The sequence below is a fragment of the Talpa europaea genome (genome assembly GCF_964194135.1).
Source record: "Talpa europaea genome assembly, chromosome: 15".
NCBI lineage: Eukaryota > Metazoa > Chordata > Mammalia > Eulipotyphla > Talpidae > Talpa > Talpa europaea.
This window is the reverse complement of record NC_140083.1, coordinates 51,140,632-51,166,610: the sequence shown is the minus strand read 5'-3', so window position 1 is coordinate 51,166,610 and position 25,979 is coordinate 51,140,632. Positions and strand designations below refer to the sequence as shown.

The 25,979-nt window shown below is 41.7% G+C and overlaps 1 protein-coding gene across 1 annotated transcript; it reads left to right on the top strand.

Moving 5' to 3' along the window:
• On the top strand, positions 1-24,555 carry STK38L (serine/threonine kinase 38 like; the record flags this gene model as incomplete). The annotated part of the gene is made up of 13 exons (XM_084255716.1): positions 1-134; positions 5,296-5,347; positions 10,152-10,274; positions 10,513-10,596; positions 14,639-14,762; positions 16,151-16,305; positions 16,935-17,037; positions 17,195-17,256; positions 19,089-19,206; positions 19,618-19,741; positions 21,469-21,564; positions 23,812-23,903; positions 24,008-24,555. The coding sequence occupies 13 exons, from the start codon at positions 1-3 to the stop codon at positions 24,133-24,135; spliced, it is 1,395 nt and encodes a 464-aa protein (XP_084111842.1). The 3' UTR covers positions 24,136-24,555.
• Between the last annotated feature and the right edge of the window lie 1,424 nt (positions 24,556-25,979).

The window sequence follows — 25,979 nt, the reverse complement described above, 5'->3', positions numbered from 1 at the left end:
ATGGCAATGGCGGCAGGGCCAGCAGCAACCTTCCCTATGAGCAACCACACCCGGGAGAGAGTGACAGTGGCCAAGCTCACTCTGGAGAACTTCTACAGCAACCTGATTCTGCAGCACGAGGAGAGGGAGACCAGGTAGGGGCTTGCTGACAGGTACACAAAACCCACTGGGTGTTTCCTGGAGGAAGCTGTTGGGGGAGGGTAGGTGTGTAGCCCCTAATAAATGCCACGTCCTTTGTTTTGATGGTGAAGCCCACCCTACATGCCATTTGAGTTTCTTGCAGCAACAGTATGCCTTGTGTACCTTGTGTTTCCAAAGAATGTTTTCTGGAGATCCCCACAATCCCATGCACTGCATGCTAACATCACATGTTAGTTGTTCTTTTAAATAAAATGTTTCCAGCCGTGAAATTGTGGTATTTTTATAGTTTCTTCTAGAGGGATGCTCCTTGAATGACTGATTTTAATCCCACCACATTTATAATATAGTGTGTGTGTCGGTAGGAACAGAAAAATTAAAAAAAAAAAAGAATGGCATGTTATTTTGCTTTCTGGAAACCTGTAGTAAGAAAGATAAAGCATGTCTTTTGAAACAGTGAACAGTATCACTGAGAGAAATCACCTAGAGAAGGGGAAGAAAGGAAAGAAATGGCTTTTAACCAGGGTTTGAGGAAGGCAATTCACAGATGGTGGTGACATTTAAGCAGGAAGAATACGCTTTCTGCACGCATCAGAGGAGGAGGAAGGTCAGAGAGGGGATGGATGCTCCTGCTGCTCAGGCAGCGTCAGGCTTGGCTGCAGTGAGTTTCAGCATTTCCTGGGTGCCTGGTCACGCTACTGCTCTCGGGATGGCAGAGCTTAAGTGTCCTGAGCATATGCGCGTCCTTCAGTGGTGTCCCTGGAAGAAGGAGCAAGTGGTGACGCGCAGAATGGACTGTGGGAGTGGACCAGAAACAGGGAAAGCTGGTGGCGTCGCCAGGGAGCTGTAGAGGAGGCCGAAGCAGACTTAGAGCCTCAGCAGCCGTAGAGAAGGACCAACAGGGTCAACCCACCTAAGAGAAATGTGAGAGGAATGAGTGATGCTAACTGTGACATCACGTCTGGACACTTAGTAAGACTAGAGAAGAAGAGTCATGTTTTTGAGTTTAATTTTGGCTTAAGTGCAGCTTAGATGTAACTGTAGAGAGAATTAGAACTAGAAAATGAAGCATAAGTAACTATTCAGAAGTAAAGTTAGATTAAGAGTGTGAGAGTTCAGGAGTTTGGAGAGTCGTGCTGACATTTCTGTAATCACAGTTCCTAAAGGAAGTGAGGAGAGAGGAGGGAGCAGAGGCAAATTACAACTGAGACTTCCTCATCAAAGAAATTCCAGAGGGTTCAATAAGAAGGAAAATGATTACAGAGAAAAATCTATATGCAAAGATATGGATAAGTCTCAACAAAGTTGTTCTTATAGCCCAGTCTATGATGAGTCCCAGGCTGCCCGGCCCCAGCAGTGGGATGCAGAGGCAGATCCAGAAGTGTTCCTGGCAGGCTGCCATCCTGGGCTGATGACAGTCCTTACCCAGGAGGCATTTTCTTGGCCAGCACTTTCCCACAGATTCCTCTTGCAAGTCCCCAGAAGTTGTTTCCATGTCCAGAATGTATCCTGCCAACATCAACTGCAATGGTAGCATCTGCGTGGATGTCTGGCAGTCACTGTGGTCTTCAGACTAACAGTATCACAAAGTATCATGTGTTCCAGGTGCCCAGTTGCTTCCTGGCCCTGCCTTGGGCCTGCTCTCACAGCAGCATTTCTACACACCTGGAAGGTTCAGAGAAGGCAGCTTCCCCAGGTGGCTGCCGGTGGAGGAGGAATCAGGCGCACACTACCTGCCCAACCATGTCCACACAGATCAGTCCTATGCGCAATCCATCCAGGCTGTCGCGTGGATGCAAGAGGACCACGCCATTTACCCTGTGGATATAGAAACAGAAAGGTGGATAGTACATTACCTCTCTGGTCCCTCTTGTATTCTTTCATCCACACACACAGACTTGGATTGTGAGCTGCCCTGAAGGAATTGATACGGGACCTGCCCCTGGGTCTTGCGTTTTGGGGAACCCTGCCAGGGACTGGTGATGTTTAGCACGGTCCCTCTGGGTTTTAGAATCTCTTCTGAATTAGGATGGCTGTGGGTATACTGAGGCCTGCATGTGAACGGCATTAGTGTCCTACTGGGGTCATGGGTAGGATGATGACAAAATGAACCCCAGAAAAAGAGAAAAAAAGAACAAACAGGAAATAAGAGACAGCGGAGTGCAAGGCAATGCAGGTGGCGGATCTCCAGGCACCTTTGAGGAGCTACTAGGCCAGGGCGGTGGGGAGAGACAGTTTCCTGAGACTCTTCAGGGTGAATGTGAGGGAAAGGCGCCCTCCTCTGTATCATAGCTCTGTGGGGACAGAGCCAGCTCTGAGCCGGGGCATTCTGGGGACAGGCGCATCCTGTGAGATGACGCCACGTGGAAACTCCTCATGTGGCTGAACCCTGGTCCCACTGCCTGAACCTGGGAAGTACTCTGAGGAAGGCCTGGAAGGGACTCAGAGTACCAGAAAGTAGGGAGAACAAAGGCTGCACTGGGTTCCATGTGCCCTTCTAGGGACAGCCTAGGTGTTCAGAACAGCAGGGGTCAAATACCTTTAAAAAGGCAAACCCATGCCCTCCCACCCTTCCTCCAGGGGGTGGGGAAGAAAATATTGGGATCATGAATATGTACATTTCCTTAGAGGTAGTGATGGAATCCCAGGTGTGTGCTATTAAAACAAGAGTAGAGGCCCCTTCCCCAAAATGGACTGTGAAAGCAGCAAAGGTGGTGATGCTGATGTCTTCTGCATTCTAAAACACAGAATTAAAATATTTTTCAACAATATATTCTAAGTCAGGAGGGGCATCATGGGAGTTAAAATGTTCTTCAAAGGGGGGTAAAAATTGGGTAATTTCAGACTAAGTGTATATGTTGTATATCTAGACTAGTCACTAAAAGAATATAGAGTTTGTAACTTTCAGTCTAGTAAAAGGAAAAAAAAGAAAACAATGACAAAAAGTCAGATCAAGAGAAGGTGAGGGAGAAAGACTGACCAAAAAGTAAGCACCAAAAGAACACACAAATGAGTTATAAACAAACCCAAGTATCTGAGCATGTACACTTACTGTGAGTGCATCTAAAGCCTCTGGAAGTAATCAGATCCTCAGGAGAGAACCAAGGAAAGATCCTCAGGAGATCCTCAGGAGAGAACCAAGGAGAAACCAAGACCTGTGTTTTTCAAGTCAGGCAGTTAAGTTCTGCATCCGAATTTAAAGGTTCATTGTCTTTTCTTGCTGAAGCTATAAAGCAATTAAGTTTTGGCCTCTTTTCCCAACCAAAAGAAAATAAGAATGAAACTATCTCCTGTTATTTAAAAAAAAAAACAAAAAAAAAACAAAAACTGGTGCCATGGAGTCCAGTTGAGCATCTCATATTTCCTACAAGTTTATACTCTAAGCGAGCCTGATGAATTTTTAAGATTTAACTCATTAGATACCTGAATACTCCATTCAAGGACAAAATATGAACACATATTAGGGAAACTACTCTTTGAGAAAGTACAAGTGCAGTCAGGGGCCAGGGGCCTTCCTGTTTCAATACTGTGGAAACAGGTGCGCATGACTCCATTTCTCCCCAGCATGAAGGAGGGGACAGTAGAGATTTGACAGGATGGTTTGCCGGGAGAGTGTTTTCTTCCCGAGCAGTGGTGGTCTTGCTCTCCAGATTCCTTCTGCCAAGGAGAAAACTCCAGCTCATGCACCAGCAGCTGCTGTGCCTTGCGGGGCCTGATGGCAGGCACAGAAGCCATACTAGACACAGACTCCATGTTAGCAGTGGGAGGAAGGTGCTAACAAGACCCAAGTCACTGTGGTGAGCTCTGAGGGAGGGTCCTATCACCCATGCTCAGAAGAGAGCAGAGAATATGTTGCCCAGTCTCACCTCCTCCAGTGGGAGCTCATTTATCAGCAGGCTTTAGATATTGTTTAATGAATTTTCCATAAGAAAGACAAATGATATTTTAGGGGAGAGCTTTTGGACATTTAAATAACAAATGTCAAAAAATATGTCTGATGGTTTCAGTCCTTGGCCCTTATGACCCATTTGGCTTGATCATGGCAAGTCAGAATTATTCTGGCCTCCTGCAGGACAAATTAGGAGGAGCCTTCCTGTGCTGATTTTTAAGAAAACCTAATACAACAGAAATAAAATACTAACATTCACTTGGAAGTGAGTTGCAAAATGTATGCCCTGACCAGCTCCCTAGTTACTATTGCTTCATCCCCACCCCTTGCCACCCCAGGACTTAGCTTGAGTCACTTCAGGGGTGCTGTTTAAAAATAACTGAGGGCCTCCCCGGTGGCGCAGTGGTTGAGCACTGGGTTGCAAGCTGCCCGCAGCCTCTGCAGTGCCAGTTTGATTCCCGGCCGCCAGGCGAGGGTTCCACATGGTGCGCAGACCCCTCCTGCCACCCTCTGCTCCCCTCAGCAGTGTACTTCATCACTCAGCCTGTTCTGCTCTCCGCTCTGGCTCTGGTGAATTCTCTCACCCTCCCGCACTTCTGACTGTACCCAGTGCTTGTATAAATAAATAAATAAATAAATAAATCTTAAAAAAAAAAAAAAAGTAACAGCAACAAAAACACTTAAAAAAAAATAAAAATAACTGAACTTGGTCATCCCTAAAAAGCAGATATCTTGTAAGGCATTATAATTTTTAATATACATGCATGGCTTTCCAGTTTTCAAGGACTTAGAATAGAATACACCCAGGTACAGTGAACACCTTCCCTTATAGAAGAGGGATCAGTCAGATTTGGGGTCAAGTGAGGGTCAAATGAGCTCTCTTGGCTGCTGCATGTCAGAAGCACCACCCACAGACCTAGGAAGGGCCGCCTCCAATCTCACACCTTCAGCATTTCTGGTGTAAACACTGATCCATGTTAATGACTTTGATGCTTGGACATTAGATAATCATTGTTCATATTTCTAACAGTTCCTTAGGCAGGTTTAGAAGTAAACTGTATTTGGCTGGTATGAGAAAGTAAAAACTGGTTTGGGTAAATAGTTGGAGAAAGAAAATATCCATGGTGATTATTTTAATTGAACCTGAAAGATTTTTTTTCAGCATAGCAAACAAACTGAAATGTTAGAGTTAAGTAAGTAAATGTGCCTTTTTAAAGTGGAAACAGTTAGGAACGTACTTAAAATGTTCATTTTTTTATTTTGAAAAGGCAGAAGAAATTAGAAGTGGCCATGGAAGAAGAAGGATTAGCAGATGAAGAGGTACCTAAGCTGTAATGACTATGACTTTGGGTAACATGACGGCATCATGCACCTGATCAGAGAGTAGATCTTACATGTTCTTACCACACACACACACACACACACACACACACAAAATAGCAGTGTGTGCAATGTTGGAGGCCTTAGCCAACCTTACTGTGATAACCATTTTGCAGTGTATATGGTTACGACAGTTATCTCTCAGGGAGGCTGGGGGTGTAATTACTGTACAAAAACAACCCCAGTGACTTTTTAATTTCTTGGTATCAGATGATTTTATAACTTAGATTATGTTGATTTCTTCATTTGAATATGGACTTTGTTGCTGTGTGGTGGACATCTTTAAAAAGTGGTAGCTTTTTAAAAAAATCTTAAGAGTGTATATTTGATGAACAATATCTGTAGTGCATGGAGCAGGAGAGCTTTAAGGAGAATCAGTTGCCAAACCTTTTCACATTTTTTTCCTAAACATTTTTTAAAACCATCCATTTCTCTAGTTCACTGCCACTGCCCTAGTTTAACTACCATGTGTGTCATCTAAGGTCTCTCTTCCTCTTCCCTCAGCCTACCCTCAACCCCAGTTCGGCACACTAGCAGAGGCATCTGTCCAGAAACAGATGTAATCATGTGCCTCCTTTGTTCAGTACCTTTCCTTGACTTCTGAGGACTCTAAGGATAAGGGCTAACCCATCACCATTGATGAACCAGCCCCCTCTCCGGTTTCCCCTCTTACTGCCACCCCCTCTTCTCACCCCCCCCCCCATGATAACCAGCAAGGTTGACTTACTTTCATTTCTACATTCTTACCCGTGGACTTTTGCACATGTTGTTTCTGCCCTTTGGCACTCTTCTTCACTCCTGCCCAACTCCCATCATTCTTTTAACAGCATAAGCCCTCCCTTTAGGCATTGCTTTTCCTGGGAAATTCTTCTACTCTCTCGAGCTCCTCCTCCTAAATTCTATAGCATAACACTGTTTCTGTCCCTACGGTGGCCTGAAAATACCCCAAGTACAAACTCCATCTCATTTCATTCAACTCTACATTTCCAGACTTGGCAGAGGGCTAGAGTAAATATTTGGTGAATAAATGAACAATGGCTCTTTGCCTTGAGTTTATAGATGAGAAGGAAAGATTGTGTGTGTGTGTATGTACACATGGTGGGATGTGGCAACTTGGAAAATACACAGATTTTTTTTTTTCCCTCTAATTCTGAAAATCAGAAAAGATTTCATGGAAGAGGTAACAAGTGATTTCAATCTTAAAAAATGGGCGGTGTTTACAGTACAGACAGGAGGTATATGAAGTACTGGGTATGTGTGTACAGTAGTGATTCCAAAGGTGCAGTAAGGAAATGAAAGGTGAGAAGTCTAGAGTTTATCTACTAGGTGGTAGGGAGACTCGACCCGGGCAATTAGCTTGAAAGTTTTCAGTGTTTGGAAAAGAATTTCTGTATTTAAAGAGTAATTTTGCAGATGGCTTGAAATCTAAACAATATGCAGGCTTCCTTGCATCTCTCATTGGAGAGTTACCTATGGTTTTATATTTGTAATGTTTAAGTGAAATAAAATATTTTATGATGATATCAGAGCTGGTTACTTTATTAGTTGACTCAGTCTTAAAAATTCAAATTATTTACACAAAGTTAATATAATATTTTTTTCCAAAACTCATTTCATTTATATTCTTTAAATATTAAGTGAGAAGGATAATGATTTAAATCTGCATCACAATCTGTAGAGAAGACAGGATATCTTTTGTCATTTTTATTCATTAATATTAATCATCTTCTTGTCATTACTAGCTTATTAATTCAGATGACATATCATATTGATATTTTGATCTCACATAAGATCTTACTGTGAAATCTAGAGAAGTGACAGAGCAGCTGCCTGAGGGCTGAACAGACCTGACTGGGCGCAGCAGCCAGCTCGGCTTCCTGTGGCATCTTAGGTTGTGTTCTGTTGAGCCAATATAGTCTGCATATTCAGCTCATAAGGATATTACTTCTCACTTCCAAAAAGAAATAGACTTTTCTTTATTCCTCCTTCCTAAGTGATTTGATGCTCACAGTTCACCTTTGCTATCCCTTACTGCGAGAAGACGGCTGCACTGGCCCTGTGCACAGGTCACCTGTGACCAGCGTTGCTGGGCAACTGTGACAAATGTGACAGTGCTGTCCTCAGCAGGGGCTGCTGCTGGGCCCTAGGCGGCCCTGGGCCTGCTGTTCCACAACATGTGGAAGAGTAGACATCAATGAGAATACCTGCTTTTTTCAATATTGGCAAGGAATTCAAATGTTTTAAGAACGTTGTGCAGACCAAATCTAGTGCATCTGTACACAAATACAGTTTGTAGTTTCAGGGCTTGCAGTGTCTCATCTGTACCAGGAAGTACTGACTACATTCAGAAAATGTGATGTGATTTCACCCCTCAAATAGTCAGTTGCTTATTATAACTATAAAACTTGTAAAATTTTTCAGTAAAAATAATTTAATTCCACAAATGTCTATTACCAGGCCTCATGCTAGCTCCTAGATTGTTGAATTCTGTAAAATGGAAATTACCCTCTAAACCTTAGTATAAAATATTAATTTATCTAGAAATTACTCATGAAAACTAAGCTACGTAGTGTAGACATGAAAAGCATACCCTCCACTCCCTCTCCCCTCCTGCCCTCACTCTCGGTCTTATACCAAACCCTGGGCCACACAGAGGGAACCTTTGAGGAACACTCATCTGCAAGGAGCAGAGAAAGAGAATGATTTCTTCTTAGTTCTTCTTGAGATGAAGTTCTGTCAAATACAGAAAATTACTTGTTCTAATGGAAAATTAAAGTAGGCAAATTTAAGCTGCAAAAAAGCCATGAGAACATTAAGCCTGTTCACAGATTTTTGTACAGGAAAAAAATGTTATTATTTTTTTCAAGGCTATTCAATCTGTACAAGTTGTAAGCAGATAAACAGCATGCTTTTTTCATGCAATTTTGTAAATACACTCTTGCTTCAGCTACCTCAGACTGCAGCACGGATTTTTGTTTTTTAAGTAATATAAAAATGTTACAGGTGATCCCATTTTGGTAGAATTAGGTGTTCTACACACTGGCGATTTCTTCTTTTGCCATTAGAGAGCAGCGCCCAGAGCAGGCCCTCGGCCTGTCGGTGCTAGCCGGCATCTTCATCTTCAGCTGCTTCTCTTGTCTGTGAATTTTAAGCCCAATTTATGAAACTGTGATGTCCTGTTTTCCATTCAGATTATACAAGTTTCTGAAACCATACCCAACTGTACTTTTTTTTATCCAAAAAGTCAAAAATCTAGAACATCAAAATGTATTTATGTAGTTGACAACAGAAATTGCTTCATGCTCTGTAGACTCAGTCCTGCAGCGCCACCATGAGGCCCTTTTAATTACAGCCTTAAAGTTTCAAACAAGCTACTTTGGGGACTGTCTTGTTTTTCTAGTGGTTCCTTTTAAAAAATTATTCAAAAGGCATTTTGAACACCAAATAAATAAATAAATAAATAAATAAAGTCATCGCTATTTCCACCACTGAAGTGCCTGTCACTTCATTTAGCTGTTTAAAGATAGTGTCTTGATTTCAATCTCTTGAAATGACTTTGTTAGAAGTTAGGATTCCAGTACATGGATGGGACATTGACACACTGGTAATTAATAGTTCCTTCAACCTTTGGAAATCAGGTGTCTAGTGGGCAGGACACCAGGTTATACCTGGTGCTGCATCCAGGAGCAGCATTTCCAAATTGTCCTGAAATACTTTACTTGTTTCCCTCAGAACTGAACCACTCCAAGCTTGACAGGGTTCAGGTGAAGATGAAGGGAAGTGTGGTTTTCCCACTGAGTCTGTTTCCCACTTTGTGTGTGTGGTACTTATTTTTTGTGATCTTTGGAGAATGAATTCTGAAATTCCTGACTTTGAATATTTTTGTCAGTTCTTCATGTATTTTTTTTCCATTTCATATTTTCAGGAAATCGAATGCCAAGTCTCCAGCAGTTTATTAAAATGTGTCCAAGAATAAATTCTCCCATGATTCAGTCTCTATGGAAACTGTGTCACTGGCTGTCGAGTCTCAGAGACTGGGTGGTGACAGAGCCCATGTGAATGTTAGGGGTGGGAGCCGAGTAGATTTTCCATGAATCCAAGTGAAAATCATAACCAGAATAGTAGCATTTCCTAAAGTTTAGTGTTTATCTATGATTTAAGTTAATATAGATGGAGCAATTTGACAGACTCAAGATGAAATATTTCAAGGGGTCCACCTCAGGAATAAAGATTTATCATTTGTTTAAATGTGTCCTTCAAATAGCTTTATTCTTTCCATGCTTCATAAATCCCTGACTTTGTGGGCTCCCTGGTGGCACAGGGTTATAGTCTCAGTGCTGTCAAGCTATCGCCAGCCATTGTAGCCTGAGTTAGATCCCTGGCCAGGGCGTTAACCCACATGGCACAGCACACCTCTCCTGTCTCACCTGCTGCTCCCCTCAGCAGTGTATTTAAGTAGATCTGCTTGTTCTGTCTCACCCCCTGCATCTCTGGCCTACACCCCAGAGGTGTGCATAAATAAATAAAAAACTTAAATAAACTTGTATGCATAAATAAAAAAATCTTTTAAAAAATTATAAATAAATAAATAAATCCCTGGCTTTGATACATAAGTTATAGCACTAGTAGTTAACATTTAAGGGAATTTACCCCTATTTTTATATGCCTCATCTTCTGATATTATAGGTTTCCTCTGAAACAACCTGATTTTAAAGTCATCCTTTGAAACTCTCTTTTTTAATAGAAAAAGTTACGTCGATCACAACATGCTCGTAAGGAGACAGAGTTCTTACGGCTCAAGAGGACCAGACTCGGCCTGGACGACTTTGAGTCTCTGAAGGTCATAGGAAGAGGAGCATTTGGAGAGGTATGATTCTCTGCAGTCACTGCTGCTGAAAATCTCTATCTTAAGATCCTTTAAGATCTGTTTTAAAACTGTTTAACTGTATAAAATATGTATTAAGATAGTTTAATTTTAATAGAATTCCTAAAATACCAGCTGTGACAAAATCGTGCTTTTTTTAAAGGAGCCTACCTTTTGCTCCTAAATATAAATGATAGTGACTGTTTAACATGTATAATATGATCTGCTGTTTCCACCCCAGGTGCGACTGGTTCAGAAGAAAGACACAGGCCACATCTATGCAATGAAGATCCTGAGAAAAGCCGACATGCTAGAAAAGGAGCAGGTATGTTTCCTTTAGCCTCGTGGCCGAGGCCGTGCCCTGACTGCAGGCAGAGCAAGTTAATTGTTCCTCTCACCATATAATTATCAATATTTTTATAGCCTATTTAATCATTTCTCAATTGTTAGAGTTAAAATCCCTTCCAAATTTATAATCTAAATATACATTTCTCTGTTCAGATTTCCATAACAAAATGTCACAGACTGGGTGACTTCTCTAAGCCCCACATGGGGCTGGGGTAGGGAACACACACTGGCTTTCATATGTCTCTTATTATGTGGACACTAATTTCCCCCCTTCACCTTACTTAATCTTAGAGGCCTTCTCTCCGAATCTAGCCACACTGGGGATTTAGGTTTCACCATAGGACTTTGGGGAGGGGTGGAGGGGGACACAGATATTCAGTCCAAAACAAAGTACCTTCTTTTCTGGCTTTAGTGAAAATGCAGTTTTCAACACTCTTGATCCCTTCTATATCTCAAGCAGGCAAGACCAGTGTCCTGAGAATTTGCTCATTTCACACCTCTCCAATCTCATCCTCTTGGGCCCTCTCCAAGTTTCCTGTGACTTCATGCAGCTCATGGGATGGCCATAAATCCAAATCATCAGTAGCATTTTTTGTGTAGCACTGTGTTTCCAGTCTGGGTGGACACTGTGTGGAACCCTAAACTAAGTATGTGTTCTAGTGAAGAAGTTGAGAATTGGGGCTGACGTAGTGCCTCTCAGCACCTCATGTTTCAGTCTCCTCGCCCCTACCTGAAGCTTAGCCTGTTACTGAAGCACTGTCATACTCGCTTAGTTTTATTGAAATATGGCTCACTTGAATTTTCACAGCCTTCTTTCTGTACTCTTTGCATTCCTTGAACTAGTATTTTTCAGGCTCTTAGGGTCCATGGAATGAAGGTGCAAGGACAAGAGTAAGAGACCTGGAGGGACACAAGATGGAGATTACAAAGAAGGCTCCTCTGTTAAAGTTGAGGTTTTTTAGAAGGGATGCCATTATTGATGATAAGAACAAAAGGATTACCATGGGTGGTCGGGGCGTACTGGAGGAAGAGACTTGGGAGTAAAGAATAGTCAAGGAGCTATCTAAGTGGTGGAGATGAAACCCGTCCCTGAGTGGAGAGAGGATGGAATGGCACTGATAACCCATGAGCCTTGGGCGTGAGTGAGAATTGACCAGAATTCTACAAAGGATAACAGTAAAGAAAGACGACAGCGGATTGTCTCTCAGTGTGTGCTGCACAGACAATGGAGAGAAGGAAAGTGTCATGGTGGTTCAAAGCAGCCCTGAGGATGAATTGGAAACCCACCCTTCCCCATCAACACTTGAGGGAAAGCGGCCATTCTAGAGAGTGCTGCAGGCAGACAGATAAGCCCTCAGTGTACAGCCTGGTTCAGTCAGATGAGAGGTGGTGGGAACCACCAGACATGAGGTGACTAGGTCTTTGTTGTGGGGAGGCAGTTTCCAGCAGGGGTAGTTTTGGAAGGCAGGAAAGTGTAGATGTTGAGTTGTATTTGAGAAGTACAGACAGTCATGGGAATTCAGGAGTCTGGATGAAGACATAGAACCTGAGACAAGTAGGTAAATGGGAATTCAGGAGTCTGGATGAAGACATAGAACCTGAGACAAGTAGGTAACCAGGCCATAGTGGGATAGGGAGGCAGGACAAAAGACAGTTCCAGCACATCCTTCAGTAAGTAGCCTCATGCTACTGGACATCTAAATCCATCTAGTATGAATTGAGATATCCTGAAAGTAGAAAATACACATCACGGGCCTCCCCTGGTGGCGTAGGCGTTTGAGTGCTGAACTGTGAAGCTGTCCGCAGCCTCTGCAGCACCGATTTGATCCCGGCTGGCTGGCGAGGGTCTCATATTGTGAGGCAGACCTCTCCTGTTGCACCCGCTGCTCCCCTCAGCACTGTATTTTGTCAGTCTGCCTGTTCTGTTCCCCGCTTTGTCTCTGGTGAATCCTCTCACCCTCCCGCGATTCTGGCCTGCACCCCGTTTCTTATATAAATAAACTAATTAATCTTAAAAAAAAGAAAGAAAGAAAATACACATCACATTTTGAAGACTCAGTACAAAATAAAAGTAAAATTCTCACTGATTTTTATATTAAGTACTGAACTGATAATGCTTTGAAAATTTGGGTTAGATAAACTATATATAATAAAAAATAATTTCACCTATTTCTTTTTACTTTTTGATGTGATGACTAGAAAATTCTAAACACACATGTGGCCTTCATTATGTTCTGTTAGAGGCCGTGGTCTAGGATGTTGTCCCAAAAGTTGAAGAGCTCCTGGATCATTATTCTTTCCCAGCTAGGTAGTCTCAGGCTAGGGGGTTAAGGTAGGGGGACACACACTATCAAGGCTATTTTGCACTTTGGGGTTTTTTGTCCCCCATAAATTAATCTGCATGTGTCACCATTACATTTCTTTGTGGAAAATGTTCCCCCCCTCAATTCAAATGTCAATGTGCTAGGTATTTCTCACACTTACTTTACTGCTAATCATGCCCACAACAGTGAATAGCAATGAGTCTCCCTGCCATTGTGTACCCAAATTCTGTGGTGACCCTCCTACGCTTTGGAAACATAGATCCATTTGGGAAAACTGATCCTGGAATCTAGCTAAGGTACTTTCAAATAGTTAGGCCAAGTTTATGATGTAGTTATCTTCCTGGCAGCACCAGACGCAACTCCAGGCCTTTCAGCTCTTACCTATACCACCTAATAATGCTTTGTAGCATCAGTAAGAAAGAATCTGGTGCCAGCATCTGTTTTATGAAACAGATCCAGAGAGACTACAAAGTTTTTTGATGCCAGAAAACAAATTTTGTTTTCAGCTTTTATTCCTGTGCTTTGATTTCAGAGCATTCACTGCACCAGGTGTATTTGTACATTAATCCTAAATATGACATTTTAAGCAATCATTTCATTTTCATGAAAAGGCTTACAAAATCTGTGTTCTCTTGTGCTTTGATTCAGAGTTTGTATGGGGTACAGTGAAAATAGGGAAAGCCTGAAATTAAATCTTACTGTTAATTTAATCTTTGAAGAAGAATGCGTAATTAAGAAAAGCATCTGAAAATTGATTATGCCAATCTCAAAATTAAGCAGTTTGTAAAATTTTCCAGTCTATACAAATTTTGGTCAAATAGTGTCTATAGTAATTATGTGTCTGACCAAAGTCAGTAGCAAAACCCCCATCTACACTAATTTCCTGTAGATGTGTTCATAGATATCACAGAATGTTTCTATTATGGCAATAATTGGTATTCTGGGCCTCCCCTGGTGGCGCAGGCGGTCGAGTGCCGCGCTGTGAAGCTGGCCGCAGCCTTTGCAGCACAGGTTTAACCCCAGCCGTCCGGCGAGGGTCCCACATGGCGCAGCAGACCTCTCCTGTCTCGCCCACTGCTCCCCTCAGCAGTGTATTTCGTCAGTCTGCCTGTTCTGTTCCCCGCCCTCTCTCTGGTGAATCCTCTTACTCTCCTGCGTATCTGGCCTGTATCCTGGTTCTTGTATAAATAAATAAATAAATCTTTTAAAAAAATAATTAGTATTCTGTAAAGTTATTATAAATGTTTCTAATTCTTAAAATAAAAAACCACCACCACCAAATGGTAAAATACCAAGTTGAGCCCTTTGTTTAATAACGAAGATTAAAAATAGTTTGCTAAGGAGCTCGAGTTTGTCATGTCAGTCTATAGGACATTGTTAACTGCTTGTAGCAGTCAGACCACTGCCTTAAACTTGACCCTTTGCTGGGTAGAAATTCTAGTTGGACTGTTTTAAGGCTAATCAAGTTTCTGCCTCATAGGCCTTTGGGCCCCACTTTATCAGCCCTAAAAAGTCTATGCTAAAACAAACTTTCTTCTGAGACTTCCCAGATTTAAGACCTTGAAACGTGCCTATATGTTTCAGATCTTTTCTAAAACTGCCTTTCCTTCCTGGTTGTAAAGGAACTGGAAGGGTAACTGTGAGCTTGAAAATGTGTACTGTGTTACAATTATTTTTCTCAAAACATTCACCTAGGTGGCCCATATCCGAGCAGAAAGAGATATCTTGGTAGAAGCAGATGGCGCCTGGGTGGTGAAGATGTTTTACAGTTTCCAAGATAAGAGGAACCTTTATCTGATCATGGAGTTCCTCCCCGGAGGTAAAAGCAACAGTGGAGACTGATACAAGCACACATCTTCCTATGTAATTACATTTGCTGATAAGGTTTGCTTTGATGTTCCTTGCTTGAGGTTTTACATGGTCAGTGATGGTTTTTCAATATTTCCTCCCATGGTAATGCTCTTTCTGACAACACATCAGATTATTTTGAGGGAATAATAAAGTCAGCACATTTTCAGAGCTACCCATTCTGGGTTTCTCTGTATAATTAGATTATTAGAGGTCTAGCCATAAGAACTAAATCACTAAATTAAATAAATTACTAAAGAAAAAGACACACAACCCAGTGGTCACATGTAGAAGAGGAGAAACTCTTCACATCTATAAGCATGTGCAGGTGCTCACTTCACCCATGGTTAGGGAAATGCCTGGTGAAGCAAGAATGAGATGCCATTTCTTACTCCTAATTAGTAGAAACACTTAGTCTGATGAGGCAGGAGGACTGGCCTCTTTTGCATGGAGAGCGATTCGTGGACCCTGGTGGCCCCCTGTCCATTCCATCCCACCATGCTCCCCAGAGGTTCTCCCCATGTGTGCCTGAGGGGTTGCAACAGTGAAAACCTGGACACAAAGTGCATGTGCATCAATAGAATAGATAATAAATGTGGTATGATGAAGAGGTTCGCGGAAATCTAAAAGGAGGGGTAACTGTGAGCTCAGAAATAGATTGTAGTGATGAAGAGAGAACTGTGCAAGTATACGTGCAGTTAGACTATCGATGGATGAATACGTGTGTGTCGAAAGTACTCAAAAATAGACTGGAAGGATACCCAGCAGAACAAACCATAACAGTGCTGCCCAGCAGGAAGGGCCGGGGGACAGAGCAGGGCAGAAAACACTGCATGTTAATTCTTTGAAAAGACCCGCAGCATGCATGAGCAAAAGCCACAGCTACCGACTGCAAAGTTTATTCCTTGCCCCCTAGTAAGAAAATCCTTAAAAATCAAAGAATGTGTGCAGGTAAGTTTTCTCATGGGATAATGTCCTTTTAGGGGGTGAAAGAGCTCCGGTCTTTTTGAAGCTGTAACTGGATTGAACGCGCTTGTTCCACTGCGCTTACGGATTCACTCATGCGGTTTGGTCTGACCTGTGTCCAGAGTCACTTATTCCCAGTGTTGAGTGGTGGACATTACTTCCTCATCAGCATGACTCTGGTTTGATTTCATATATTTCCTAGCTTAAAACCATTAAATATTGGGAAACTTCTATTTCTGCAGTGACACTTTTTCATTTGGTCTTAGAAATGGGAGGATGGTGGATATTAACAGGCAAAACATCAGGCACACCTGGTAGAAATCAAAGATGGCTTTCTTCAGGTGTGCCCCTTTGGAGGCGTATCCAGTTCCTGACATGTATCCCTTCATTTAGGTGACATGATGACGTTGCTAATGAAGAAAGATACCCTGACCGAGGAGGAAACGCAGTTCTACATTTCAGAGACTGTTCTGGCAATAGATGCAATCCACCAATTGGGGTTCATCCATCGGGATATTAAACCAGACAACCTTTTATTGGATGCCAAGGCACGTGAGCAAACTGATGGACTATGAGGTTGCTGGTTATTTTATGAAGGAACAGAGCTGATTCCGTGACTGGAATGGGCAACCGCAGTGTGTTACTTTCACATTATTTTATAGAACAATGTGACAGGGAGGACTTCGGAATTGAGATGCCAGCAGGGGAAGATAGCTATTGTTTTCTTGCATTTTCTTTTTTTTAGAATTGTCAAATATTAATTTTACATTTCACCTGTATGATTTTTTTTTTTAATATTTATTTATTTATTTATTTATACAAGCACTGAGTACAGTCAGAAGTGTGGGAGAGTGAGAGAATTCACCAGAGTCAGAGCAGGAGCAGAACAGGCAGACTGATGAAATACACTGCTGAGGGGAGCAACAGGCAGCAGGAGAGGTCTGTGCACCATGTGGGACCCTCGCCCTGTGGCCGGGGATTGAACTGGCGCTGCAGAGGCTGTGGGCAGCTTCACAGCCCAGCACTCAACCGCTGTGCCACCAGGGGAGGCCCTCACCTGTATGATTTTTAAGCTAAGTATTTTTATAAGTGCATTTAAAATGGAGTTTATAATAGGCTTTTGTTTTCAAAGTTAATATATACTCTTGATTTTACTAGATTTTAATTTTAACTTTAGGGGCACGTGAAATTATCTGATTTTGGTTTGTGCACGGGATTAAAGAAAGCCCACAGGACTGAATTCTACAGAAACCTCACACACAACCCACCAAGGGACTTCTGTGAGTTTACATTTTTGGGTTAAAGGGTAACTAACTTAAGTCAGAACTGTCAAGAATGGAAAGCTCTCTCCCAATGTGTTTTAAATGTCTGTGTGTGATTTTATTTTTTGGTGAGAGGTTTTCCCTCCTGATTACAGTTCTGTCTTGTTGAAATTAGCATTTCAGAACATGAACTCAAAGAGGAAAGCAGAAACATGGAAGAAGAACAGGAGACAACTGGTGAGTTAGCCAGATTTTTAAGAAAGAACTTCTCCCTGGTCCTAAAGTCTCATTTGGTTTTCACTTGATATTTTTGTATCTTCACAACAATTAGTATTTACTTTATAGCAATGACAGAGCTTGCTCTGGATCACAGAGTCTTCATAGTCTAACATCTGCCTGTAGTATGTAATGCTGATTTTTATGATTTTCAGTTAGATTATTTGATAGAGAATGCTTATAGTTGAGTCATCTGCTTATTGGTCACTAGCTCTGCACGTGGCAGGCACTGAGGTGAGGATGACTTGTGATTTCCTTTCCTGTCTTCCACTCCCAATATAACATGTGTGAAGCAGCATGAGCATTCCATTGCAGGTCTAAGGACTTCTTTCTAGATAGAGTAACAGGAAGTTTGCTTGTTAACAGCGTTATAGGAGACGATAGTGGAAAGCAGACTTTACCACAGCGAATTACTCCTGTGGTGTGGTATTACCTGTTGTAATTCCACAATGTGTGCCTGTTGTTAACCCATGCTGTTTCTCCTCTATTGCTCAGCAAACATGGGAATCCCTTGCCTCTTCCTCTTGCCCTTTATCCTGTTAATTAGATCCATGTGCACTCTCAAGTTTAGGCATGTGCCTTTTCTTAATTCTTTTACAACTCCTGGCACAGGTAAATATTCTGTAAATATTTGTGGCATTCAAGTGATGAAGAGAAACTAACTCAGCATTCTCCCAGGAAGGAAAATAGACTGAAAGATAATATTTTAATGCCTTCTCAAACCAAATAAAGTGATCTTTATATTATTAGGCTTATTCTCTTCTTAGCCCAAGTAATTGTGAGTTTCCTGTGCTTATAAAATATTTGTGTTTTAAAAAAAAAAAACTGTAATGTATTTGAGTTCTGTAGTAAGGACAGAAATTTCATTGTACTTTTAAATCTGTCACTTTTAGATCAGGTTTTACAACTGAGGAAAAGAACTGGGACATTCCCTCCTTTTAAAGGGAAAAGTTGATAGTGTTTTAAATCATGGTGGGAATTCTGTGCCGCTGTTTATAGAATCCTCCCCGGCCATGACTCCTGTGCATGCTGCGCTGTTCTGTGGCCACCTGGACTGCTTCTGTCAATGTTTCCCAGGAGAGGGGAAATGAGGCTCTTTTGGAAATTTCTTCAGAACATGTTTCCCCTGCTCACTAAATGCCAGTCATGTCTCCCTAAGATTATTGAGATGACAAAATCTACAGCCACGCATTTTCAAGTGGCTCCTGAAATAATACCCTTAGTGGAGAACTATTGTGTTAAATAGTTTCTGTAAGGTTTTATATGAATTAAAAATGAAAAGCTGTACTGCTTCTTAGTGAATAAGCAGTGCCCTGGAATTAGGTTTATAAAGAAAATAGTGATGTCTCTACAATAGGATGGAGTTCACCAAGTGTATTCCTGCTCTTCTCTGTGCCTCATTTCAGCTGTCAGGGCAGGTGCTGCTACTCCAGCTTTGTGGAAGTAGAAGCTGAGGCTCAGAGGGTTGAGTAACATCCCTAAGGACACATTAGTAGTGTTTGAGTGTTTGAGCCCAGCCAGGCCATTGGGCTCAACCTTGTCATTCTTTTGGAAATGAATTTAGGGCTAAAATATGCAAATATATTTAGTTGAACTTCTTAGAGGGTAGAAATCATGTGTTAAATAATATATTCTCTCAGTGCCTACCACTGCTTTACACATTACAAACATGAAGAAGCCTAAATGAGAAATAAACTTGTGTGTATACTGCTTTTTCCAGTAGTGAGCCTTCCTCAGGTCTTTCAAAAATAAAGATGTTAAGAATGCTGCCTTGACAAGCTGCTCCCTTGCAGGCATATTCCACAGTTGGGACGCCGGATTATATTGCTCCAGAAGTGTTCATGCAGACTGGCTACAACAAGTTGTGTGACTGGTGGTCTCTGGGAGTGATTATGTATGAAATGCTCATAGGTAGGTCTTACCGTTCATTTGTGAGCTTAATATGTAAATTTCCTTGAGCACCAGTGAGTGATTGCAGATATCATCGGCTCAGCTGTCTCAAGTCTTTTAAACTGACTCCTGACAACCCCAATGTTAAATACACCATGATAGATACCAGTGAGTGTTCTGGGATCCTCTTTTGGGAAGGGAGGTATTTAACCAGAAGGCTTATGTCAAAATTGTATCTGTATGTCCTTTGGGGTGGGGGGTGGGGGGCAAGTGCTTTAAATCCTTTATTGAGTACTGCCAATAGCTATGGTATTAAATTGCCGATTCCAATTGTTAAATAGAGCACTATTTTGTTTCTTGTGACAAATATATATTAGGAGTCACATATTGGATCATAAAAGCTGATAAAACTTTTGTTTCTCTGATACATAGGATATCCACCTTTCTGCTCTGAAACACCTCAAGAAACATACAGAAAAGTGATGAGCTGGAAGGAAACTCTGGTATTTCCTCCAGAGGTGCCTATATCTGAAAAAGCCAAGGATTTAATTCTTAGGTTAGTGGTTAAATCCCCAGAGGAGTGTGTGGTATTTAAAACATTACTGTTACCTAAAAGATTAAATTGCCCATGTCACTTTTTTTTTTAAATAATAAATTTTATTTTTATATTCCCCATACAATTGCAACCCCCCCATTCTGACCCCAATCCCTCCCCTCCCGCCCCCCACCCCCCAAAAAGTGTCTCTGGTTCATAGTTTTTTGTTGATTTTGATTTTCACTTTCTTATAGTTATTCATTTTCCTGGTCCCTTATTTAAGTTTTCTAGATTCCTGCTATGAGTGAGACCATCCGGTATTTTTCTTTTTCTTTCTGGCTTATTTCGCTGAGCATGATCCCTTCCAGCGCCATCCATGTTGCTGCAAATTGCATGTGTTTATCTTTTTTGGATGCTGAGTAATATTCCATGGTATATATGTAACACATCTTCTTGATCCAGTCATCTATTTTTGGGCATTTGGGCTGTTTCCAAAGCTTAGCTATTGTAAATAGTGCTGCTATAAACATAGGGGTGCAGGTGTTCTTTGGAATTGATGTTTCTGTGTCCTTTGGGTAAATACCTAGGAATGGAATTGCTGGATCATATGGAAGCTCTATGTTTAGTAGGTCCAGAAATCTCCACACAGCTCTCCATAGTGGTTGGACCAGTTTGCACTCCCACCAGCAGTGCAGGAGAGTTCCTTTTTCTCCACACCCTCGCCAACATTTGTTGTTGCTAGTTTTTTTAATATGTGCCATTCTCACTGGTGTAAGATGGTATCTCATGGTAGTTTTGATTTGCATTTCCCTGATTACAAGTGATGTTGAACACTTTTTCATATGCCTGTTGGCCATTTGCATTTCCTCTTCAGAGAAGTTTCTTTTTAGCTCTTCTGCCCATTTTTTGACTGGATTATTTTTTTTGTTGTTGAGTCTCATCAGCTCTTTGCAGATTTTTGTGATCAGTCCTTTATCATTAGTGTTGTGTGCAAAAATGTTCTGCCCATGTCACTTTTTTTGGAAAGTAAACTACCACTGATCTATACAGCCAGAGAGATCCATGAGGAAAAGGTGTTTTTTAAGAAATGCAAACTTGTAAAAGGAAGCGTTCAGGAAATAGAGTGCGGTAGGTAGTGGTGCTTCACAGTCTGCAGGCGAAACCTCCTCTCAGCTCCACATCCCACGCTATCCCGCTCTGCTCAACTGAGATGCAGCGTCATGGTGCTGCTGTGAGTGACTTGAAGGAGGTGGAGTCGGGGCTGCCCATGGCAGCAGTCGGGGGTTTAAACTTTGACCTGGTAAATCTGCTTCCAAGAGTTGTGCTGGTGCAGATAACCAGATGTCTGTGAACTCCAGGCTTAATATGTGTATCATATTATTTTTAGTAATGAAAAATACAAAACTGTCTAATTGTTCAATAGTAAGTAGTGGACTGGCAAAATAAACTGTATTTCCACATGCAAATTTTAGAAAATGAAGTTACAGAAGTATGTGTAGTGCTTTGGGAAATTTTCTCAGTATAGTAAATGGAAAAAAGGTCCTATAATAGGAACTATAGGAACACAAAAATAATTTTTTTATTACATGAAGATGAGACAGAAAGGGCTTTGAACTATTTAGTTATTATCTCTGAATAGTATAGTTACACATGATTTTTTTCTCCCACATTCTCACATAGTTGAAATGATACAAATAGAGTACGTCTGATGTGATTTACATATGATGATTTCTGCTTCCCTTTTCCAGATTTTGCATCGATTCTGAAAATAGAATTGGCAATAGTGGAGTAGAAGAAATAAAAGGTCATCCCTTTTTTGAAGGAGTAGACTGGGGTCACATCAGGTATGTTCACAGGCTTTGATGGGAGAGGTCTGGGTGGAGCAGATTTCTGGAGGTTGTGATTTATCTGCCTCTGCCTCTGCTAGATTAAATGCAAGAGTCACCAGCACAACATTGTTATTGAACCAGTATTTTATGGATTACATCAGTGAGATGACAGCAGCCGTTGTTGAATGGCTCCTCATAGCTGCATCCGCTCAGGGCACCCACCTTGTGTCCTGCTTAGATTTCAGATTCAGAACTGCCAGAGGAAGGTCACGAGCATGATGCAGATGTGTCTACGTTTCTCACATTAGTCCTTTCTAATATCCTACACTGTGTCTCTTCTGTTAATTTATAGGAACAAATATTCCCTCCATTGATTGATTTTTGTTTATTGATCATAAACAAAAGAAAGAAAACCTTATAGATCAAAACACACACTATGTACAGCAATAAATACTCAGAGCCTAGCCCAGTGCCGCCTCTCCTGGACAGCAGCTTAGCAATAAATAACAACATGACAGGAGAGAGGCTAGGAGTCAGCTCCCCAGGTTCCCACAGCCAAGTTCAGGGCACCCAAGGCTGGCCCTCTCCTCACTTAGGTCTTCAGCAGCTCCCCAACCCTCACCCACCCAGGATGTCCCAGGGGACCCTGGCCCCACTAAGCCATTGGGGGGCTAGAACAGATGGGGTCTGATCCACTGTGCTTGGACCCACCCTCTTAGTGCCCAAAGAGCAGAGTGGGTAGAGTCCCTTTTGAAAACATTATTGGAAAAGTTAAATGATGCACTAACTTTTAGAATTTGCTAATGGTTGTTCATTGTGAGCAACCAGGGACCTTTGTTCAGTGTATGGCCAAACTGCCTTCAACAATTCTGGTCTGTTCTCCACATCACAGAAGTCTGGGAGACACGAATCTGATCATGCCATCATCTTTCTCCCCTTTGCACTAAGGATAAAATTAAGAGTTGTCTGCCCTGGTCCCTGCAGCTCACATATTTCATCTTGCCCACTGCTTCCCACCTCAGGGCTTTGTCCCTGCTGGTCCTTGTGACTGAAATGACTTCTCCCCTACCCTGCTGCCTCCCACTTTGATAGCTTGTGTGGCTGCCTCCTCCACCCTGCTGTGCACGAGGCACTCTATCAAGTTGCTGCTGCCCTTGGGTCACTTAGTGTATGTCCAGCACTGTTCTGTACCTTTTTTATCCTCTTAATCGACTTCAAAAAATCAGTCCTTAAGTCTGCTTCACAAACGAGATACCAGGGCCTACTTCTGATCTGATTGGCTAGCTGCCCACAGCCAGTGAGGAGCTAGCTAGAACCCTGGCTGCAACTGGGCCAGGCACTGGCTCTGAGTCCCGACTCGCAGCTGCTGTGCCAACTGGGCCATCCACAGTTCATCTCACTGTGCAGAGCTGCAGGCCCTGTAAAGCTGGATCCCGGGCTAGTCCCTTGGTTTTGAGGTGAAGAGACAGTCACAGAGCAGGATTTGCCTGCCTAACATCAAGCTGCCACTCTGCTGCTCACAGCAAGTGACTGGATCTCAGGATAAGCAGGTTCTAGTTCTTTCCACCAAACTAGTAAATTATATTAAGTTCATACATTAAGTAGACATAAGTTGGAATAATTTGGGGAAGAAGATATGTATGCTTTTACATAATTTTTTCAATTTATCACCTTATAGATCCAGTGAGTATTTGTTGGAAAAACAGAAATATAAAAAAATGATACCTTTTTTTAACTACTTCTATACTTAAATCTTTTCAGCAGAATAAGAAGGCATTTGCATGACTAATTCTTTAGACCTTAAAACTTACACGTCCAGATGTTATCACAAATGTTTGGTCCCATTACCCTTTGTACCCCTTATATTGCCAAATGACCTTTGATTTATAGATCTTCTACTAGAAGAACTCTATTCTTGAATTAGGTAGGATCCAGTCCCACAATACAACATACTTCATATAATTATAAAATCATTCAAATAAAATCTCTTCTGTTCTTTCTCGCTTTCATTAAGTCTCATTTTTCCATTTAAAAAAAAAAGCTTGAGAAAATCTTGGTGTAAAGAAATTAAAATGAAAAGTGATAATATCATAAAAATTATGTTCAACTGTGTAATACATTAAACTATTTTCAAATCCATAATAACTTTTTGGGATCTTCTATTATCTATGGAACAGCATGCAGGATTTTCAAATAGAATCATTTTCTGGAATATTAAGAATTCCCAAAAATTGACTAAGAGTGCTCCATACCTTTTTGTAGGGAAAGGCCAGCAGCAATCCCAATAGAAATCAAAAGCATCGATGACACGTCTAATTTTGACGACTTTCCTGAATCTGACATTTTACAACCAGGTAAGACCATCTGCAGCACCACTAACAGTTTGAAAAGTCTGAAGATGATGACATTCTCATTCATGACATTCCTTTGCTCTTGGTTACTTTTTCTAACTCCCTAGTGCCAAACACCACAGAACCAGACTACAAATCCAAAGACTGGGTTTTTCTCAATTATACCTATAAAAGGTTTGAAGGGTTGACTCAGCGTGGCTCCATCCCCACCTACATGAAAGCTGGGAAGTTATGAACGAAGACCACCTCCCCCCACGACAAGAGAACTCAGGTAGCTGCATCGGCAGGCTCGCGCGGCGTAGGTAACAGCCCCCTGAATACTCGGACGATGGCGGTGCTCGGGACTACAGGAGGAAATTCTACAGGATTAGGATTTCTAAGACTACTACAGGAATTGGTTGGCCGTGCCAGCTGGCTTTTTTTTTTATATTTTATTATTTTTGTTAACTTTATTATTCGAAGGTACTGGAATAAAAGAAACGTGTATCCCTTCCTAACTGCACTGCCTACATGCGTATTAAGGTCCACCCTGCCTGTGCCGTGGCTTTGTACTGTAACCCCTCTAGTCAAGTCAGGAGAAACACCCGTCACTTCAGCAGTGTAGGCCACCTGTAGGTAGCGCCGCAGCCTTGCTGTCTCACCGCCAATCTTACGGGTCTAGGTGACCCACAAAGCCATCTCCTGCAGAGGACGTTAGAACACTTGCCCTGTTGGTTTGGACATCACAGGATACATCCGAAGGCAATTTCGGTAATGGTTCTAAGAAATTTTAGTAAGGAAATACACTGGTTATTTAAAAATAATAGAATTTATCATCATGTTACTTACAAACTCCACAGTAAGGAGTGACACGTTCCTCACAAAGAAGAGGAAGGTGACGCTGCCACTCGCACAGCCCACGATACATTTACTTTGCCTTCAGAAACACTGATGACCTTCGTACACCAGTCTGTGTACTCATAGGGAGATGCACTGTATTATAGAGTGTCAAGTTGCTTTTCTTGTGACAGGAGGACTTCTTTTTTAACAAGAGGACATGGCATTATTTTAATTTGATTATGCTGAGTTGAATTTTAGAAATGACCACGAAGGCTGCTTGTAGAACTCGTGTATTTTTATTAGACTATTTTTTTAAAAGTCAAACTTCTGATCATGTAAAAATGGACTTGCAGAAAACAAAGAGCTATTTCCTTTGGTTTTCGAGAAAGTTGTTAACATATCATGGCTGGTTAACTTTTACTCCCTTTGACTGCCCTTGTGTTATTGTGCCATTATTCTCTCATACTCCAAATGTACCAAAGATCCTGAACAGAGTGGATGAACTCAGTGGCTCGTACTTCCCTGCAGGAGTGCTGTGTTCTCTCCTGATGGGTGTCCACTAGAGGTCAGCTTATGCGGGGCAGGATTGTTCGTGTTTAGCTCCCTCGCTGTGGTTCCTGTGAATGGCGGTAAGTGCAGGCCCAGGGTGCAGTGATGAGAGGGTTGGGGAGATGATGTTCACTTCCCTAAGAACTCAAGTCTTTTCTAGCTCAGCATTTTAATTCTAAAACTACTCTGAGGTTTTGGTTTCATAAGTCAATAATACTTGATCCAGGAATGGCCTAGCTTATGTCTTTACCTTTAACTAATAGAACTTTTTAAGATACAACTATAACCATTACAAATGACATGTGATCAGAATCTAAAATGGCCACATAGTTGTGGGGATGTTCTTAATGGGGAAGAATGGCAAAGGACCATTATGCAAATCAACAAAAGCTTTTTCACTGTTGCTGCTAGTGGCTCTGCAGTGTGTCAGTAGACCCCTGGATTGGTGTCCCCCCCACATCCCCATCCCCTCCCTCCCTGTCTCTCTCCCTCCTCCCCTCTGTGTTTGGTATTTATTATGTGTTTATCTAATAGTTCATCTGTTGTGTGGATCGTGTGGCTGAGTATTTTGGAAAGAGAAGTTTTTAAATTCTAGGGTTATCACCATTCAGTTAACTCTAACTTTTCTAATTATAACTGCCTCTTATTAAAACAAGTCTTTAACTTCTGCTCAGATTTGTGAGATTTTCTCACTCCACCTCACACTTTGTT